Genomic DNA, 21,548 nt, shown 5'->3' with positions numbered 1-21,548 from the left:
GTCCATATTCCTAAAGTCTCCTGAAATCATGCAGGTTATGTTACATTGCAGAGCTAAAACAATTAGTTGGTTAATCGATTAGTCGCCAACCATCAAATCAATCGACAACTATTTTTAAGAAAGTCAATTGTCTGATTCCAGCTTCTTTGACTGGTTTCTTCAGTCTTCTATAATAGTAAAATTAAACATCTTTGTGGACTTTTGGTCAGGACAAAAGACATTTGAGCACATCATCTTAGGCTTTGGGAAACAATGATCAACATTCTTCACCATTTTATGGACTAAACAACAAGTTGCATCCCTATTACATTGTAGTTTTTTGAAAGGTCTACCAGGCTTATTGTAGTGCTAGCGATGATCACAGCAAAAAGACAAAGTTATATTACTTTATTTACATCTCCAATGTTTTAATCAACAGCCTTGTCAATTATCTCTCAAAGCAACAACAGTACAACAGTCTGAAAGGTGAAATTCATAACAGTGCTGCCAAATTCACATTTTAAATTTACATCAGTAGTTCTTTGACTTTAAGTTCAACCTGAAATCAGAGCCTTCTATGAAAAGTCCACAAGGTTTCACCAGTGCAAATCAATGTCATATGACTGGATAATTGTACAGTTTAAACTGTGGGAGGCCCGTTTAATAGTTATTCTTCACACAATAAAAGATAAAAGCCTCACACAATGCATAGAAAATGAAGAGTGAGATGTAAAGATGACTGCAGAGCACAGAGGAGCATGTTCTGAGATAAAGATGTTTCAAGGTCCTCAACTGACCGTGGAAAACAACACGTATGTAAAGCTTACACTCACTCTGAAGCACCTCTAGATGTTACACCTGATAACATCAAAAGTTTGAGTATTAGCTGTCAGAGACATTTCTATACTCAACCACTACAATATGACTTGTTAAACTGAGATGTGTCCCCCTTCAAGGACAGTGTAACTGTATATTGTAAGTAGTTTACATTCACAAATGCAAGGCAAATAACGGTCAGGAAAGGTTTCAATTCATTAAGAAAAAAAAACAAGTTTGTCCGGTGCTTGATACAGTCAGACCTATGGCATTCATCTGAACAGATTCTTCAGCTGGAGGTAAATGTGTGCTGGTGCCATGCCTTGCAGACAGGACATATTTAGGGCACTAGTCACAGCTCATTTTGGGGATGAGAGGATGTTGGTATTATTTACTTCCATATCTGGCTTTTCATGCCATTGATAGGAGTCATAGGATTTGGCTAAACCACAAAAAGATCCAGATCGTGCAGCAGCTACTTAAATTCTGTGAACAAATTAAAACCAAAGAGGGTGTGTTCATTCTCTTGAGTCAACTTGAAGCTGAAATAAAAAATTTACCAAACCCATCCTGATCCTGACAGCTTATTCTTATTTTATAACAGCACTTAATCAAAAATGCCATATTTTGTTCTAATGCACTGCAAATACCCTCCACACAAAAAGCAATCCAGGAAATGTTCACAAACCCTCTCACAGCAGGAGTAATGATTTTTCACTAGTGCAGAACATTCATAATCATACCACATCTTGAACACAGCCCCTAAATAATAGCCAGTGCGAATGCCTACTGCAACCCACAGGAACACAACTTCTTGCTGCATGTTGCCCACAACAACATTATATAATGTAAACAGAGTAAACCTACAGGAACCTGTATCTTTAGAAAGGTTCCACCTTTCTTAACTGAGTCGTGTTACTGAATACCACAGTAAAAAAAAAAGAAGTTTGAATAAATAATTTCAAATAAATAAGTTTAAGGTACTGTGTGTGTTAGGCACACAGGATTGGCATCAGAACCTCACTGTGTCTGTACATTAAACAGGAAAAACAAAAATGCTGACTGTTGCTGATGTACTCAAAGATAACGGTAGCAAAAAAGGAAAAAAAACACATCAAAAGTGATCTGATCTGAAACTGATCTCTGTGGCTGAAGGTTGTCTCCACTCTCTCAATGTCTCAATGTTCTACTTTATGTTATGGTTTACTACCATCATGCATTACCATCATGCATTGACATCTTTGGTCAGAAGAGGGCGCCGCTGTTGATAACTTCTGGCCCAACCTTGTACAACCTGAGGACATAAAATGCAGAGTGTGAGACCACGTTTTAGTTAAGCACAGTATTTTAAGGCATAACTTAAGTGCAATAATGATTCAAATGAGGCCATGTAAAGCTGTTGTGACTATATTTAAGTGTCAGTTCAACCTAATCATATACAGAGAAATGTGTTCTCACTTAACCCCGGTGATGTCAAGCTATGACAGTTTCAATTCTCAGAAATTTCAGATGCAGATGTGTGAGATACAATCTCACATATGAAAAGGTGAGATTGAAAGGCATCTGAAATTTCTGCTGTCACTCCAATACAACGGAGGTGAATGAAATTGAATTTATGCATGAAGACATTTGAAATATTCCAATGTAACATGTCTCTCCAGAAACAATGTCCTTGTTACTGATGATAATCCAGAGACCTCACTGTGAGCAGTTTTCTTTGGGAAATACTTCCAACCAAATAAAAAGCCCCAGTGGATACTGCTGATAGTGGTAGATAATCCTCTGAAACAGGAACAATGTTTAAGGAAAGACTTGTTGGTTTTGAGTTTTTAAGCACCACAAATGAAATTCAATTCACTGTCTCTGTATTGGATTAGCAGAAAAACTATCTGCATAGCTAAACACCAGTGAGAGTAAGTGATACAATATTTTTTGTGATTTGGGTGAAGTGACCCTTTAAAAAGGACATATCGATAGTCATTTAGCCCAAAACAGAACTTGATATGATGGCACCGATTTTTCCCATTTTACATTTTCACAAATGGGGGTTAAACTTTTTGAGCAACTTTGTGCATAGTCAACACTGCCACCTAGTGTTTCCCATGACTCAGTGCATGATTTTGGAATTACTGGAATCAACCAGGCAAACCAGAATCTTCTAAACTAAGATATGTGTACCACCAGGAGTATCAGGGGATCTTCAGAGGCCATCAGGGCATTCTTGGTTTGACCTTAGGTAACATGACAGCTTCATGTACTCACTCAAGTAGATTTTACTGGTTTTTAGAGCTGCCTTAAACTACACAAAGGTCAAATTTTGTGTAGAAAGAAAACTGTCAAAAGTGTATTGTGAGGGATTTGAGGCTTACAAATAAAATGAGTGCTGCAACCTTTTTTCTTTACTACACTACTACTACTACTCCTACTACTACTACTACTATATGATCGACTGAACTTTGTGCATCTCCTTTTCTATGTGGGGGAGGAAGTAACAAGTGAGTAACCAACTGAGGAACTATTGCTCTGAGTAAATGGTGAAACCACGGGCAACCACACAAATAGAAAAAATATAATGTGAGAAAAAAAGGCAACCGTATTTGTGGTTTCCCACTTTGAAAATACGGACCATTGTATTCAGATCAAGCATGGTACAAACAGTTGAAAGAACACATATCTTCCTTATGGTAAAATTATTCAAAGATTCTTTTTCAACTTGACTCGGAAAATCAAATTTTCTTGATGATGTTGCCATTTCCATCTGATTTCACACTGACAACTTATCCCACTTGCAGATAAAAATGTCTCGCGGAGCGCAAATCTCCAGACGGTTGAAAACCAATAGTGTATCATACCCTTGTGTCCTCTTCTCTCCACAACATTTCTTGTTCAGCTTCATTCAGCTCTTCTGATGGATCATATGTGTAAACTGGTAACAGCTGATGACGGAGTCTGTCAATTCTGAAGGGGGCAAAAAAAAGAAATCAAAGAGTGACTTCATTAATCACACAGACACAGAATTGAAGCAATCAAGTTTATCACAAAAGCACTGTGCTGTGAAATCAATATGCATTAATTAAAAGTCTTTACCTCCTTCTCTTACGAATATACATGACCTGAAACAGACAAAATAAAGAGGATTACACATATACGTTTACATACTGTAGGCCTCTCAATTCTGACTTATCACAGCGCCTTTTAATCAATGGTATTATTTTCACTAAACTTTACAATTTCCCTATATGACAACATGTAAGCACAATATATTTTGCAGCAAGTCAACTATGTGTCCTTTGCCATCCTAGCCGAGAAGCCACTTACCACAGCTGCAGCTATTCCTGCGATGGTGATGAGGAGAAATGGCACCAACACATAGCTGACTGCCACATCCCCATCTATGATGGCAGGGGGCTGAGTAGTGCTGTTCATTGCATATGTTCAGTTAAGGGGGACACAGGGGGGCTGCTTGTGCAGGGCCTTTACAAGCAGCAAACCCCTTCCCGGTGGCAGACACTGTGCAGCGGATCTCTGCTCAAGCTGCCCCTTTGTTGTTTATGCCTCATCCTCTTCGCTCATGTGACTTCCTCGTGGTATCACTGCCCTCACTAATCAGCAAAAATCTGAGGAAATACACAAGGAAAAGGATTTGCACGAAGTTAAAAGCATATCTAGGACGCTCTAAGGTCACATAGTGGCAGATACGTTACTGTCAATGAATATTAGGGGAAATATCAGAACATTAACATTAACAATCTTATAAAATGTCTAAATTACTAATTAGTGAGCAAATATGCAAACAGGCTGCTTATATTTCATTTTTTCTGCATTGGCAAAGCCGAGGGAAGCGTGAAAATGCATTGAAACGGGCCAACTCAATGTACAGCAAACATGTCATGTCTTGTGATCTTAGTTTAAGGCTCGTCTTACGTTAGCAAGTAAGTTACTGTTGCAAGCCACTTTTTCTTGCTGCGGTCAGTTTGTTAGCTGGTATTTGCTGATATCTAAAGCAGACGGTCGTTCCTTACTGCAATAGAAAAAGCAAGTCATGACACTGCTGTCAATGAACTTTTCTGTCTAAAAGCTCCGCATAAACCTCACGGCTGTTCGCTACTAGCTAACGGTGACAGTTATAAACACAGCTACCGTTAGCTGCGCTGGAAGATGACGCTGCGACTGTTAAGTTGATTTACAACACAAACAAGCTGAGGTTGATTTTTTAACGAGACACAATCCTTCGTTTTAGATGAATACAAGTACATTCTCACTCACTGCGTAAAGGACCTCTTTCAAGTAACGTAATGTTATGGTTTGTTCGTTCCGCAAACTGCTTATCATCCGCTAGCAGCATCAAGAATAATACTTCCTGTCTGAGTCCTTCAGAATAAACCATGCTGCCGCTCAGCCATGCAGCCAGTTTTCCCCAGTGGTGACTCGCGGTATTGCAGCGGTATTTTCCCTATATACCACCATTGTAAAAGGGACTTTTGTGAAACTGTTGATAGGAGACCTCGAACTGCAAAAAAGGTAAATTTATGAATTTTTGATCCATGGAGGTTTTATATTTGTAAAAGATTGTTAAAGAATTCTGTGACGCCATCACAATGTAAAGTCTACAGCATGGATTTATAAACAGAACTGGACACAGCGTCCGCTTATTCCTATGAAAGTTGCTCAGTGGCGCATGAAGCCAGAAAAGTTCAACTTCTTCTGCATTGCTTCTGCACTTTTTGGGCCCATAGAGCAAGCACACTAATGACTTTCGCCGGCCAAGCCAGCTACGGTTTAGCCCTCCAGCTAACTTGAATAGGGACAAAACAATTCAATTGTGTGGCTCCTCTAGACTTTCGAAATGTAATCGGACCGAATGGATCAAATTGTGATAGTGAGACAAGTCATTTTGTGGGGGTTGTGATGCTCAAAAAAATTGTCCACTGATTTACAGACGTCTCTCTCTGTGGGAAAAAGTCTTTTTGGGCCCAATAGCATCACGTGACATTGTAATTACACGGTTTGGCTGCTATGTCAAATTGGCTTCACAGCCCAGCGCTGTTCCTGGGGGCTTGGTCTATGGGCCAAGCGGGAACTCATGGTCAGGGCCAGTGGGGGAAACACTACTGTGCATATTCAGTGGGCCACACAACATGGAAGCAAACCCAGAAGCTGGAATATTTTTTTGGCGTATGCGCCAGCCACAATTCCTATAGGACTGAATGGGCGCCATTTTTTGTCCGGTATCCAGCTTTTATAATACCTCAATGGGGAAACAGCACTGCACATATTCAGTGGGCTGCATAGCATGGAAGCAAACCTGGAAGCTAGAAACCTTTTTTGGAGAGGGGTCCAGCTCAAGCCCCCAGAAACAGCACCAGGTTTTGAAATCAATTTGACATAGCAGCCAAACCCCTGCGAAATGACTGGTTTCACAATCAGAATTTGATCCATTCAGTAGGAACACATTGCGAAAGTCTAGAAGAGCCACACAATTGAATTGTTTTATCCCCATTCAAGTTAGCCAGAGGGCTAAACCAGAAGTTATCCGCTTAGGCCTGTGGAAGTCTCTAGTGAGCATGCTCCATGGGCACATTGGGCCCATTTAAAAAGATTAATTTCAGAAAAATAAGTGAAGACATGTGAATGCTTCTTGTTGGCAACACCATTTAATTTACATAATGTAATACAAAAAGGACCAGGCGAATATATACTGTGATGAAGATACAACCATTTAAGACTTTTAGGAGGACACCTGCATACTCTCTTTGTGTTTTCAACAGCTGCCGTCACCATGACAACCACGACACATTCCCCTGAAAGTTACCAGTTAACACGGTCACTGGTTAAACCAAAACACCGGCCGACATGCTAACTTCAGCTAGCCGCTATAAGTTCCCGCTCCAGTGTCTCACGCCGACAAAAACTGTGCAGCTCAGTACTAGCTAAGCCACCATGCTGCCCTTAGAATTGCTGTAATGGTTGTGCAGTAAAACTCAGGAGAACCTGAGGTTGAATTAAGCCCGACAGAGTGAGTTTCAACAGACAAAACTTAACTCGTTGTCATTGTCATCCTCAGCTCACACAGATGCAAGAGAATGTCCACCTCAAGGTGGAGAAGAATCCTTGGATTCCTTTCATCTTCTTCTTCTTCTTAGGGTCACTGACATCTGGAAATCAAAAATATAGTCAATGCTTTACTCAGCTAGAAATTGTACGTTCCCATAACATTCTGAGAACGTCCCCACTGGTGCAAAGGACATTGCCTTATAATGTTCCCAGAACATTCCTGGATGGTCACGGTGTTGAGTTCTTAAAAGGTTAGGGGGATGTTATTTGTCAGACTTTCAGGGAACGTTCAGGACATTCTGGGAACATTTAGGGGACCATTTCTATAGGACATTCCCACTAGGTCTCTACACTACATTCCCATAACATATGCAGAACCTTAAATGACATTACAATAACCTTTAAGGGACCAACCTATAATGGTTTTTTTTGGACCTATTCAGGTCCTTCCATCATGTTCCTGGAGCTATAGTGACATTATAGGAACCTTTATGGGACCAACCTAGAATGTTATTTTTTGGTCCTTGCATCACCTTTCCACAACTTTGCAGAACTTTCAGTAACGTTACAGGAACTTTTGTAGAACCTTTAGGGGACCTGAAAAATTGCTTTCTTGAAATATCATCAAAACATGTTTAACCATAAAACATTCATGTCTAATGCAAGACATTCTCAGCATTTCAGTTCTTATAAATTCTTTTACTGAGCATGATGTTAAATATTGCTGTGGTAGATGTAGGCTATCTGGCTTGATTGACAATTTAAAGTAAGTTTGAAGAAGTTACTTTAAATGGAGAATGGAAGGTCACAACAATTTAGGCAAGTTGAGGTGATATTTCCTACCAGATGGGTGCAAGGAATTTATGCTGGAGGCCTGGGTCAAAACGGAGGCAGGAGTTTCAACACAGATGTTTGGAGGAACCACTGTGATGATTATATTGTCATAATCCACAGATGGGATTGTTTTGGCATTATCAGTGATGGACTCAAGACCACTATGATCGTCATCACTGACAGATTCCATTATTAGGTCTCTATCATCCTTAGCCTTCTGACAGTTAGCCAACGTGTCCTGCAAAGCCTGGAGACTACACAAACACACACACACAGAGTCATTGTTGATTCACATGAGATAAAAAGAGACATGTGATATTATGTTTTTAAGGGCAAGAATTGGGTCTGTTGAACACGTGTTCAAACCATTGCACCACCATGAATTTTGAAGCAGTACTAGACAAATTTCCAAACATCATCTTGGGATCCAGACGCACATAGTGCAAAAACCAAACCAGAATAACTGGGGGCTTTTGGGAGGGTCACTGTAGTGTTTGGTATGTGTCTAATAAGGTTTTACTGCCCATTAGTAGTCTAAGACACTGTACAAATCAGCTCATTTCTCATTACTATTAATAACACATTTATTGGTGAAGTCAGGGGGAGCATTATTACTACCTGCTATTTATCACACCTCTTCACGCACAGGCATGAGATTGAAATTGATGCTATCTTATTCTCAGAAAGTGAATGAGCATTTTCCAAAATGTCGAACTATTTCTTCAATATTTGCAGTTGGTTTACTTCATCATGACAGACTATAGCAGCAGAATTCATTATGAGGTAGCATTCCTCTACCTCCAGAGAGTGTGAGGAAAAAGAAAGCGAAAATGGAGAGAGAGAGCAAGCAAAAGATTTTGACGTAAAACATTTGTTTCAGGATTTGGGTTAAGTCTGTGGGGTTTCATGTTCTGAACGGAGTTATAGACAGGAGTCATTTAGCTAAACTTAGCATTAAGACCAGAAGCAAGGTGAAACAGCTAGCTTGTCTCTCGCCAAAGCTCAACAAGCACCTCTAAAGCTTGTTAATTAACATATTCTATTTCTTTTGTTTTCAATTCATATACAAACCAGGATGTAATAATGAAAAGTTGTGGAGAGTCACTGAATTCAGGAAGTCATTGTGAGCATGACAGCATTACATTAGCATGTAGCTCAAAGTGTGAAAGTGTGAAACACTTGTTTGAATACATTTAGCAATTCCCCTTGAAGACAGAAGGGTACTGAATTGAGAGCAAATGTTTTTTCAAAGTGATAATACAACAAACATGTCCTCTGTACCTCACAGTCCAATAGAAAAAGGGATGCATGTGGGACCCTGAATTCACAGTTTCCCTTACATGTATAGTGAGCTTTTAAAGCCAGCCACTATTAAAAAATCCTGCATGACGCTTCTTTAATTGGTCTTCCTGTAAAGCCTAAACTGGGATTTACTATGATGGATAGTATAATTTGACCACCTTGTAATTTCAACCAAGATTTGGGGCCAACCTGTAGCTAAAACTCAGATAATATCATGTTTCAATTGATTTTTTTCAAAAAGATCATCCCTATGTGAAAAATGGAAAGCTAGTCAAACCACTGCAAATTAGTGATGCTACGCTTGAAGCAGACTGACTGACACAGTATCAGCCTTTCAAAGCAAAGGTATCACAAGAAGATATTTCAACACCTCGCTACACCACATTTTGTGGCCACCACAAACAAGGCCTCTGTACGTGACACACTTATCAGAGAGGTTTCACAGTGGTTTTGAATGTGGGATGTTTCTTGTTTGTTCATGGTCTCAGGTTTAAACCATGCATAAAAATGCAACACTAAGATGTGTTATTTTGACTGAAACATTTTCAATGCAATTGCTTCATACCGATTCAGTGCTTCAGAAAGCTTTATTTCCTCCATCACTACTGCAAACACATTTAAACAGAATAGCGTTTGCTAATGTCAATAACTGACAGGAGACCTTAACCCAGGCTGTTTCCAATTCTAATTACAAGCTCTATAGGTCGCACCTATGCCAAGGTGGCTGGACACCTATTACTGGTATGGCTTCGGATCTTTCTAGAGTCAAGCTAAAGTGAATGAGCTTCACTCTGAATGGCTGTTTGTTATGATCCACCAGCATGGTGTTGTCCAGTTTCAAATCTGTATGAATCACTCCAACCCCCTTCAGGGCCTTCAATGCTTTGGCCACCTGCAAGTAAAGTCAGTCACAGAATATAAAGAATGTGGGAAACCAGTAGAGCTTCAAATTCTGCTTTCTATCTGGCACTGTATCATTACATCTTTGTCTTATTTGTCTTATTTATTTATTATTATTACCATTTAAAATTTTATAAAGCAGGCACACATTTGAAAATAATCTAAAATTCTCAAAGCTCAGTAAATTGTATTTCTCCAGTACCCTAGAGTAAGGGTACTCTAGAGTTTTTAGAGTTTGTTTGTATTAGGACTCAAGAGGTCTCTCCAGCCGCCCCCAATATGTAATGCAATAAGACATATGGGAAAGAATCATAGCATGCTTAAATATCTTGGCTGCATCCAAAGAGAGACAGTTTCTAATATGTCTAAAATTTGCTAAGTTATATTTTATGGTTTTAACCATTTTTAAAAAAAACATGTTTCTTTAAGTTCAAATTTGGATCCAGTGTCACACCAAGATATTTCAAATCAGTGACTATGTCAATCCTTTCACCTTTGATGAGAATGCATCAGGAGGTTATACCATGGTTTTAGAGAAAAACATATTTTTTGTCTTGTTTACATTTAGACTCAGACATAATTGATCAAGCCAGTGTGTGATCCTTTCCAATGCAATTGTTCCAAAGTGCTTAGGTAAACATGTTTAACAGATAATTATACTGCAACAAATTACAGCTACACAAAAAAAATCAGGCAAAGAAGCAGCAGTGAACTGCTTGAAGATATACAATACCTCACACACATTCCCACACAGGCTACACTTAGCATCTTACTGCAGTTAATCCTCGGTGTCTCTCCTCATTAATAAACACTTTCACTTGTATTTAAAAGCCCCACTTTAATTGATTTTAATAGGTTACCCAGTATCTTATGATAAGCTAGTAACCACTGAACAAACATTTGTATTTTCTATAGTAAGCTAATGTTAGCCCGCCAAATTCAACTCTTTTCAGTTTTGTTTTGAGATGAACAGTTTTCTAAGTACACTGTCACTCAACCCTTAGCAAAGTTACTTAAATTAAAAGTCCTTTACAAGTAGCAAACTGCTGTTCCTACTCCTACGACTTAGTGCTTATTAAAATACTTTAAATTACAAACATACCATAGATGCTATGTTAAATATTTCTCTAGATTTTCCACCTGACCTCAGAAACTTTGCTTGGTTTAAAAGATTGTGTTAAGAGGTTGTTTCTCTAACAATTGTTAAGAGTGGAATGGCAGATCTTCACACTCTGTGATGTGGCGCATATTTTAGAACTTCATGATGTCATAATGCACTGAGATGTAATAGTATAGAACCCAATGGGCCTCAAATGTGCCACATTACAACTACTGTTTGAAGTGGTAACTGTAGTGCATTTCAGAGCGATATCTGACCTTTTTACTCCACCTGATGGCTGTAATTACTTGACAGGTTAGGATTTTACATACAAAATATGAAATACACTCAAGATAAACCTGAATGAAAGAATGGAGAGACATATCAAATGCAGATGCTTCTGTGTACCAGGGCTGACTGAATGGTTTGGTGAGTATGAAAATGATGTGTATAAAATGCAAGGGCCTTTACAGTCACCTGATCTCAACCTAGTTGAACATCTATGGAAGATTTTAGACCAGCATGTAAGACAATGGTCCCCACCATCATATCCGTAAGACCATATGATATAAGCTTTCATCCTCAAATCTATTTAGTGATGTCTGTGATGCTATATGTCCTTTTGTTATGTCTGGCTATGTTTGTTCTTCTGTCCATCTGCTGTACTCTGGTGTCTCTTGCAAAAAAGATCTTGATCTCAATGATATTACCTTATTAAATAAAGGTTGCATATATAAATGAGAGAATATCTTATGGAGGAATGGTGTTCATCCCTCCAATAGAGTTCCACAGACTTGGCAAGGAGCACTGAAGCTGTTCTGGAGGCTCATGGTGGCTCCATACTAAGATATTTCATGTTGGTTTTTCCCTTAATTTGTCACTCATCTGTGTCTTGTTTTCACTTTCCCCCTTCTTTGCATCCCTCTGTTCCTTCCACTCATATGTCCTTTCCCTTCCCTCTTTTTTCAACCGAGCTGAAATCATGAACATCTTCAAAAACAGCCTACCTTACGTATTGTAGCCCAGCTGATATAGGCCAATATAAATTTAAACGCATAACCCATAAGCATGTTTGATTAGTTTTTTTGGGTTTTTTTGTTAACAATTGCGACCAAGAAATGCACAAGTGGACAAGACTATGGAATGGTGACATGCCACTGTTTCAACACACATGGCATCTCTGTACTAGAGCTGCAACAATTAGTCTGAAGTAACTGAAAGTTAATCGGCACCTATGTTGATAATCTAATGATTGTTTCTGTCACTGTTAAGAAAAAATCCCCCAAATTTGCTGGTTGCAGTTTTTCAAATTTGAGGATTTTAAGCATTTTTTGTGTCATACATGACAATAAACTAGATATCTTTGGATTTGGGGCTGTTGATCAGAAAAAACAAGACATTTAAAGACTTAACCTTGGGCTCTAATAAAGTATAACAGGCATTTTTCACTATTTTCTGACATTTTATTGAATATTTTTGCAGTAAAACTAAGTAGGACAATTTCACTCCTCGTCATCCTCCTCAGGCACACAGAAGCAGGAGAAGAATCGTCGGATTCCTTTCTGCTTCTTGTTCTTAGGGTCATGGACATCTGGAAATCAAAAATATGGTTGACGCTTTTGCCAAGATTGAAGAAATGACTTTAAAGGGTAAGGCTGGCGATTTTCTGTATTTTTGTTATTGTCAAAAAACCTCATGTGCAGAGCCAAAAGAATGAACTCATCCTACTAACAAGTATTGTGTGTGTATCCAAAGTCTGATATATCACATTTCTCTGTGATGTAGACATAAAAGCTATTAAAAACACATCAGTGAGTCACATTATCACACTAGCTTGTTGTGCTACATATCACAACCTCTTGACTTTGTACTGGAGCTGTTTGAAAGATTTATAAAATCAAGAGGTTGTGATATGTAGCACAACAAGCAAGCGAAGCTCAGTAAACAGAACTGCGTTCTCATGTATGGCAATGGCGTCTGCCATACAAAGAACTTCTCTTCTGAGAATTATAGTCTTATTGTTGTTATTACTCTTTGGAGCCGTTTCTAAACAAGCTACCGTAATCATACTCTCCAGGGCTGAAGGAACATGTCACCCAGTGCAACAGTGCGACTCATTGACGTGTTTTTAATAGTTTCTGGACAACAATTGAAATCTACGGCACAGAGGAATACGATATATCAGACTTTGTATACACACTTGGATACAATACTTAAGTAATTGGGATGAGTTTGTTGTTGGTTTGGCTCTGCACATGAGATTTGTTGACAAGAAGAAAAGTATAGAAAATCGACACCTTTATCCTTTAAATGGAGAGTGGAAGGACACAACAATTCAGGCAAGTGGAGATGAATATTTCCTACCAGATGAGTACAAGGAATTTATGCTGGAGGCCTGGTTCAAAACGGAGGCAGAAGTCTGAACACAGCTGTTCGTAGAAACCACTGGGATGGTTATATTGTCATGATCCACAGATGGGATTGTTTTGGCATTATCAGTGATGGACTTGAGACCAGTATGATAATTTAAGTCGTCATCGCTGACAGATTCCAATATGAGGTCGCTATCATCCTTAGCCTTCTGACAATTGGCCAACTTGTCCTGCAAAGTCTGGAAACTACACAAACACACATACATGCGGGGTTATTGTTGATCCATACAAGATCAAAAGAGACATGTGACATTATCTTTTTAAGGACACGAATCGGGTCTATTGAACATGTGTTCAAACCACTGCTACCTATTTTAATAGCACCACTATGAATTTTGAAGTAGTAATAGACAAGTTTCCAAACGTCATCTTGGGATCCGGACGCACATAGTCCAAAAATCAAACCAGAATGACTAAGGGCTTTTGGGAGGGTCACTGTCATGAATGGTTTTACTCATACAGACATTTGGTACGTGTCTAATGTGGTTTTGCTGCCTATTAGTAGTCTGAGACACTGAAGGAATCACTCATCTCTGACTACTTGTAATAACACACTTACTGGTATAGTCTGGGTGAGTGTTACTACCTGCTATTTCTCACATATATGTGTTGTGAAATGTTGTGAAATACAAAGATGAGTGTCTAAAACAAAATTTCCTCTAAAAAGTGCAGCTGTTTTTTTAGAAAGTTGTGCTCTTTCTAAATGCTGAAAATGTCCAGCTATAAGCTGTTATCATGTTGTGACAATATGTATAATTGAAAGTCTGACTGAACTACAGGGAAAAGTCACGAAGGTCATATGAATACCACCAGCCTGTCTGTTCTGATAATGATTCAAATAGGATAGCTCAGTCATTTTAGAAGAGCATAACTGAATTACTGAACAGAATAATTTCTAAAAAGCTGCTTAGTCTTCTACACTTTTTTATACCTCCACGCCGGCATCAGCCATGGCTGGAGGCATTATGTTTTCAAGTTGAGGGAATTTCTTCAAATTTGGCACAAACGTCCACTTGGACTCAAGGATGAACTGATTAGATTTTGGTGGTCAAAGGTCAAGGTCACTGTGACCTCAGAAAACACGTTTTTAGCCATAACTCAAGAATTCATACGCTAATTATGAAAAAGTTTCACACAAATGTCTTATAGGATGAAATGATGAAGTGATGACATTTTATATCCAAAAGGTCAACTTCACTGTGACATCATAATGTTCTGCAAAAACGCTTTTCTGGCAATTATACCGACACCATAACTCAGGAACAGAAGGGGAGATTGTGACCATATTTCACATTTGGTCGGATACTGAATTGTTGACATTAATCTTCGGTGCCCACCTTGAAACTGTGGTGATTGTATAGATCTTCTGTGCTGCTGGGTTGAAGGTGTGTATGAAGCATCTACGTTTTAGAATTTGTAGCTTCTTTGCAGCAACATCCATATCTGAAACATTCTGACGACTTTGTGTTCTATCAGAAGTAGCTTTATTGCCCTACAGAGCTTTATTTGAAAGCTCTGTAGGGTGACCACAGAGTTGGGTGATAGTGGTTCATATGAGTGACCTCTTTACATTTGTCATTACATGTGAGCATTTTAATCTCAAAGTCACAACAAACTCTAGTTTGTTTTGGTTATGTTTTATCGGTGAGCTGGAGGTTAGATTTTGTTTCTATGCATGTAATGGTTTGCTAGCTAGGTTCATGCTTGTTATAGCTAAACCACTGTTTGTGTTAAAGGAATAGTTCAACATTTTTCTAAAGTTGACTTGTTTACACATCCAGTCTTGTTTCTTTAATCAAACTAAAATATTAAATCAATAATTGGTGGCTTAAGGACAGAATCACATGCTGGAAGCCTTGTTGTCACAGTGAGCTTGCCGGGTTTGTTAACATCGTGTTTTTATGACGACCAACAGCAAAACCCGTGTTGGCATCAAAGAGGTTCAACACGTAACTGCCTTTCCCCCTATGTTTTTACATTTGTCTTTGTGTATGATATATTGTGTTAATTTGTGAGCTTTAGAGGTGTTTGGGAGGCATTTTTTAAACTTAGCACAGCGCCAGGCTTGCTGACTTACTGTTTCCAGTATTTATGCTCAGGTAAGCTGTGAAATCATGCTTGCTGTCATACTGAGCAGCACTACTAGTGCACTGCCTCATAAAATGTTTATGTATTTGTATTTGTGTACATAAGGTATGATCATAATCATTAATTGTTATGTACCTTTTCTTTATGCCTCATCTTAGTGGTTAGTGGTATGAGCAGAGAAAATTATCCTACCATATGGCTTCATTCTGTTTGGTGCCTCCATCCCTCTGTGTGGTCTTCTTAACTTGCAGACCCATGGTGACACTTGGCGGCAGCTTTGTGGGACATCCATGGGAGGGTTCACATAAAGGAGAGGTTCTACAGGTGCAGGTGAATAAAGATGCTACAGTTGACAAATAGTGTCCCCTAAAAATACTTGTTCGGATACATTTAGCAATTCCCTTCAAAGACAGAAGGGTGCTGAATTGAGAGCAAATGTTGTTTCAAAGTGATAATACAACAAACGTGTCCTCTGTACCACACAATCCAGTAGAAAAGGGGAAATCATCACCTACTGTACATGTCATCAACTTCTGTCTCTGCAGTGCCTTTAGTGTTTGTTTCTCCTTGACTCCTGTTGTTTTCAGCAGCTGCAGTTTCATTGCTACCAAAGGATAAATTTACACTTTTATGCTAATATTCAAAAGACACATTATATGCATTAAACCAGCTATAATAATCTACAATGCTGATAGTTGTCTGATAACCTGTGTATCAAGAAGTAGGTCTAATATACAGACTCAAGCACACCACTCATATAGACACACTTACTGAGGGCTGTTGCTGGGGCTCAGGTAGCTCCTTGTTATGAATGGATGGGCTAGGATTTTACGTGGGGTAGTCCTTTTTCTGGGATCCATCTGAAGCATTACCTTCAACAGCTCAACACAAGCACTCCTATCAACAGCCTCTGCACTGTTTTCTTTGTGCAAGGTCAACTAAATTTGGAGAAAAAAAAGGTTTAATTGACATTAACATGTGACTCACAAAGAAGGACTCAAGTTGAAACAATTTTGTGGGCTTGATCCTCTGCAAGCAGCATCTACTTGACAACTTACTGTTTTTAGCTCATCCAGAGTGGTGAATCTGTGTCTCCTGGTTTCCAGCAGTGTGATGCCTGTGTCTGTGAAAAACTCCACTGGTGTCTAAGAGAACATAAAATCCACTTGAGGTATCTCTTCAGTACAGTTAAGTCTTTTATACTAACAACAAATGATCTAATAGAATATAATTCATGTTTGGCTAGTGAAGTCTAAGAGGGTTGTAGTACTATACCTTCAATGTCCAGTGTATGAACCTAACGTACATGCAACTTCCGTAGTAGAACAGCTCTGTATATATCCCTTTATCCAGAAGTCTCTTGGGAGGTTCACCCAGAAGGTCAGTCATGAAACGTAGCTGGAGACAAAACATGGCATAACATAATTCTTGACTACTTTATAGCTGCTAGCATGGCTGTAGACTTGTAGCACTTCTTTTGGTGCTGCTTCTAAGCAAAATTATTAAAAATGATTACTACATGTAAAAAATATATTACTACATATATTAAGAATGGTGTATAAATGAAGCAGCTATAGTATTTACCATATGGTATTCCTGTTTCCCAGGGAAAAGGAAATAGCCAAGGAGCATATAGGCCATCAGCAAGCCAAGAGACCAAATGTCGATGGCTTCAGTAAATGGGCTTCCTAAAATAACTTCTGGAGACCTGAGAGTGGAATAACAACAACACACAAAATGTCATATTTTAAAGCATAAAGATACAATTTGTGACATGACATAAATCCCCATCAAAATATCAAAACAACAATGCTCATCATCATCAGTACAAATGTATCACAGCATCTTGCATGTGGAACCCTGAGTTCAACAGTTTCCCTTACATGTATAGCTTTTCAAGCTAGCCTGTTCAACAACCTGCATGGTGTTTCTTTAATTGGTCTTTCTGTAAAGCCTAAACTGGGGTTCACTGTGATTGACAGTAAAATTTGACTACTTCATAATTTTAACCAAGATTTGGGGCCAATCTTTGACTAAAACTCTGGTAGTATTATGTTTATATTTTTCAAAAAGATCAGTAAGTCCACTTGTATTCTGATTAACTGTTTGATCATGGTCTTAGATTTGAGTCGTCCATACAAATGCAACTCCAACTCTATTCAACTCTATAGGTCTCACCTATACCAAAGTGCCTGAACATGTAGTCCTGGTTTGGCTTCGGATCTTTTAAGAGTCAAGCCAAAGTCAATGAGCTTCACCCTGAATGGCTGTCTGTTATGATCCACCAGCATGATGTTGTCCAGTTTCAAATCTGCATGGATCAGGCTGAAACCCTTGAGGGCCTTTAATGCTTTGGCCACCTGCAAGTAAAGTCAGTCACAGAATATAAAGAATATGGGAAACAAATAGAGCTTCAAATTCTACTTTCTATCTGGCACTGTATCCTTACATCTTTGATGACGGTCCTTATGCCATCTAAAGGCATAGGGGCCCATTCTCTCTGGCTCATGTAATCATGGAGGCTCATATCCAACATTTCAAACACTATGAAGGTGTGGTCCATCCTGTGGAACCATTCATGGCATCTCACGATGCAAGTCTTATCAGGGTCCAAACATCTGAGCTTTTCCAGTATGAAGATCTGGGGATAAATTAAAAGTTTGAAAGAGCTATGTTCAAAACAGTTTATGAGCCATTTAGAGCCTTTTTGTGATGACACTGCACTGTTCTTAGTAAAATATGAACTGTGATCATTGAAAACCTCACCTCCCTTATTTTACTGAGCTCTTTCCTTTTGTCTTTTAAGAGCTTCACAGCCACAGTCTCTTCGGTGTCACAATTTAAACATTTGAGGACATGTCCATAGCGCCCCTGTCCCAGAATTTTCTGCACCTTGTAGTTCTCCAACATGGTGTTTAGTTGGGTATTAAGGCAGGTGTCCTTTACATTTGCCATTTTTGAAAAAAAAAAAAAAAAGCACTGAAAGGAGAGTTTGACTGTGTAATTTGTGATAGCTCATTCACAGTGTATTCACAGTGTATTCTCAGCTAGTGTACTGATACACACAGTAGCTTCTAATTAAGGAATATGGCGCGTTTTCTTTTCAAATATGGCCATAGTTCGCATATTAATGTAATATGTAGCCTACACCAGAATTTTTAGGTAAACATGTTTAACAGATAATTACACTGCAACAAATTAGGGCTACATAATTAAACCCTTATAAGTAAAGATTTTCAAAAGAACATCAGATAATGATTATGTTAGCTCACTAAATTCAACTCTTCTATTCGATGACAGTTTTGATTTGAGATGAACTGTCACTCAACCTTTAGAAAAGTCAGATAACTTAAATTATAGAAATCTTTTACAAGTAGCCTCCTGTTGTTCCTACTCACACAACTTCTTGCTTATTAAGATACTTTATTAGAAACGTACAATAAGATGCTATGTTGTATATTTTTCTTGCAACATGGTTGTAAGCTTAAGTTATGCTCGACCTCTTTGCTATAACAAAGAGAGAGAGAAAAAAAAATGGCCGTACCTGTATCACGTAAGGAATATCTTATGTTGTTCAGTTGTCAATCCAGTCCAGTTGTTTGGACTTTCAGTTGGTTTTGTTTAAAATGCTGTGTTAAGAGTAGAATGGCAGATCTTTCACACTCTGTGATGTGGCGCATATTTTAGAACTTCATGATGTCATAATATGAGCTGTAACAGTACAGATTCCAATGGGCCTCAAATGTGTTACATTACAACTACTGTTTAAAGTGGTAACTGTACTGCATTTCAGAGTGACATCTGCTCTTTTTCCTCCACCTGATGGCTGTAATTACTTTACAGGTAGGATTTTACATACAAAATATGACATACACTCAAGATATATCTTTTCACTTTCCATTGTATTTGCATCCCTCCATTCCTTACTTTCATCTTTTCCTCTTTACTCTTTTCAGCTAATCTGAAATCATGAAAATCCTCTAAAACAGCCTATTGTATGTATTATAGCCTGACCGGAATAGGTTTTTTTAGGCCTGTAACCAATATTGATATTTGAAAGTTTAAAAAAATCTGATGATGATATATCATCTAATATTATAACATTTTATTCTTTTTTTTTTTTTTTACACAACCCATAAGCATTTTTGATACAGTTTCCTTAAATTGTTTTAGTTTTTTTGATAACCAAGAAATTCACTTGACAAGACATTTTACCATGGAAAATGAACCTTGTCACTAATCTCTTATGGACATACATAGGATGGTGACGCTGGTTTGAAACATATCTTTGGCATTTCTGCATTAGAGCTGCAACAATTGGCTGAATAATCGATTAGTCAAATAACAGAAAATTAATCTGCAGCTATTTTGCTTAACATTTTTAGGGGAAAATCCCCAACATTTGCTGGTTGCAGTTTTTCAAATGTGAGGATTTTAAGATTTTTTGTGTCATACATGACAGTGAACTGAATATCTTTGGATTTTGGACTGTTGATCAGACAAAACAAGACATTTGAAGATGTAACCTTGGGTTCTAACAAATTATAACTGGCATTTTTCACTATTTCACTATAACAATTCATCAAGAAAATAATTGTCAGATTAATCAATAATAAAATACTCATTAGTTGCAGCCTTATTCATGGTTGTGTATTAGCTGACATATACACCAATACAGATATATCTTCAATGTATCTATGTATGTGTTGGTCAGGCACTACCATGTATGTTTGAGCAAGTTCTCACTATCACCATGTTCAAATGAAAGAAACAAAATACAGAACAGTTTGTGACAACTTTACACCACATTTCTGATATGGATCTGAAGGCTCTGTAGGAGAAATTAATTAACAAACGGCAATAAAGATGACAATTAAGTCTTCATTGATTGATGTATAATGGTTTTGTGATTGTATGGAGCACAGAGTTAGGTAAGAGAGAGCACTGCAGTCATTCTTGTTTCAGCTGATTGGCCTCAACTGTTTTCAATTTGCTTCACAATCACTGACTCATCCACAGCTGCGTGGCTGGTAACATCCAATCACATTCATGCAGGTGCACACCCCTCTGACATGTTTACCTGACACTGTCACAGTTCACTCTGCTCATTGTGCTCTTGCCAGCAAAGTTTGCTGCTGCAGCTCCTCCGCCATCCCAACCACCCCCCCATGTGATATTTAATTTAAAGATTTCATGATGATTAATGCTCATGTATGTTTATTAGGGGGATTAGCTCTCTAAGGAGAATCATCCTCCGTGCGCAGATTCTTTGAGAGCTCCCTAAACAGCAGAGTCAAAATCTAATTGTACAGCCATTTCCTATAAATGGTCATTCCTTGACGCAAGTGTCTCTTACTGAAATGAGTTTATTGTGGAGAGGATGACATACAGATGTGAAGCATTCGCCCACAATTTAATCATCTCTCTTTAATCATTACAAACATGAATGTGCCCCCACAGTTGAGAAGCTGTAACCAGGAAATTTTTGGCATTTAAAAATGACAAAAACGATTATAGTAGTATTTGCATATTGCAACATTAGAATATGTCCATACATGTTTCTGTTTTGACAACATTTATTGATAATGGTCATCTTATTTTAAAAATGAACAAAGAACTGACATTTAGATAAGTGACTTGTCTGAATCGAAATGTTTGAATGGTTAAAATGTTTGTATATGTAATATCTCACATACAACATAAATTTTACCATACAATAAGAATAAGAGAAAAATGAATAATTATCAATCATAATTGCATCACTTTATAGCAGATTCAGTAACAGTTATGGCACTGTCAGTCTTTTGCCACTAGATGTCACTAAACACATATGAATTAAAAAGAAGAGAACATTATTAATGGTAAAAGTTGTAATTTCCATATAAATACAGGATACTCTGTTAAAACTGACTTCAGTTGGTATCCTTCAATGTTAATGAATGATGTTGTCTGTCGGTTAAGGTTAATCATAAACCAAAATAAGCAATAGACCAGACACAAAGGACACTAATATGACTGCAGCATTCCTCAAAGCGCTTTCGTTT

The 21,548-nt window shown here is 38.1% G+C and overlaps 3 protein-coding genes across 7 annotated transcripts in view; 1 reads left to right on the top strand and 2 right to left on the bottom strand.

Annotated features, from left to right (window-relative positions):
- Positions 1-372: 372 nt before the first annotated feature.
- On the bottom strand, positions 373-5,215 carry smim29 (small integral membrane protein 29). Of its 3 annotated transcripts, none has more exons than XM_067592819.1 (5): positions 5,062-5,215; positions 4,114-4,412; positions 3,883-3,908; positions 3,648-3,753; positions 373-2,089 (listed from the first exon to the last, which is right to left on the bottom strand). In XM_067592819.1, the coding sequence occupies exons 2-5, from the start codon at positions 4,219-4,221 to the stop codon at positions 2,021-2,023; spliced, it is 309 nt and encodes a 102-aa protein (XP_067448920.1). In that variant the 5' UTR covers positions 4,222-4,412; positions 5,062-5,215; the 3' UTR covers positions 373-2,020. The 3 variants fall into 3 exon arrangements, with proteins under 3 accessions (XP_067448920.1, XP_067448922.1, XP_067448921.1); XM_067592821.1 differs by lacking the exon at positions 5,062-5,215 and adding an exon at positions 4,818-4,932; XM_067592820.1 differs by lacking the exon at positions 5,062-5,215 and adding an exon at positions 4,720-4,865.
- Positions 5,216-12,420: 7,205 nt separating this feature from the next.
- LOC137185366 (homeodomain-interacting protein kinase 1-like) lies at positions 12,421-19,143 on the bottom strand. Of its 3 annotated transcripts, XM_067593697.1 has the most exons (13): positions 19,049-19,140; positions 18,777-18,833; positions 18,271-18,444; positions 17,954-18,145; positions 17,683-17,864; positions 17,089-17,212; positions 16,780-16,902; positions 16,563-16,649; positions 16,276-16,442; positions 16,016-16,108; positions 15,697-15,822; positions 13,349-13,602; positions 12,421-12,575 (listed from the first exon to the last, which is right to left on the bottom strand). In XM_067593697.1, the coding sequence occupies exons 3-13, from the start codon at positions 18,412-18,414 to the stop codon at positions 12,487-12,489; spliced, it is 1,581 nt and encodes a 526-aa protein (XP_067449798.1). In that variant the 5' UTR covers positions 18,415-18,444; positions 18,777-18,833; positions 19,049-19,140; the 3' UTR covers positions 12,421-12,486. The 3 variants fall into 3 exon arrangements, with proteins under 3 accessions (XP_067449798.1, XP_067449797.1, XP_067449796.1); XM_067593696.1 differs by lacking the exon at positions 18,777-18,833 and having other exon boundaries at positions 19,049-19,143; XM_067593695.1 differs by lacking the exons at positions 18,777-18,833; positions 19,049-19,140 and having other exon boundaries at positions 18,271-18,766.
- A 133-nt stretch (positions 19,144-19,276) lies between these two features.
- The window catches only part of LOC137184798 (protein kinase C and casein kinase substrate in neurons protein 1-like), a 39,251-nt gene continuing 36,979 nt past the window's right edge, over positions 19,277-21,548 (top strand). Inside the window, exon 1 of the mRNA XM_067592810.1 lies at positions 19,277-19,347. The gene's annotated coding sequence lies outside the window, so the exon portion shown is untranslated. The remainder of the gene's footprint in view (positions 19,348-21,548) is intronic.

This window comes from Thunnus thynnus, chromosome 6 (genome assembly GCF_963924715.1).
Source record: "Thunnus thynnus chromosome 6, fThuThy2.1, whole genome shotgun sequence".
NCBI lineage: Eukaryota > Metazoa > Chordata > Actinopteri > Scombriformes > Scombridae > Thunnus > Thunnus thynnus.
Note: the sequence above shows the minus strand (reverse complement) of the source record. Positions and strands in the feature narration are given on the sequence as shown.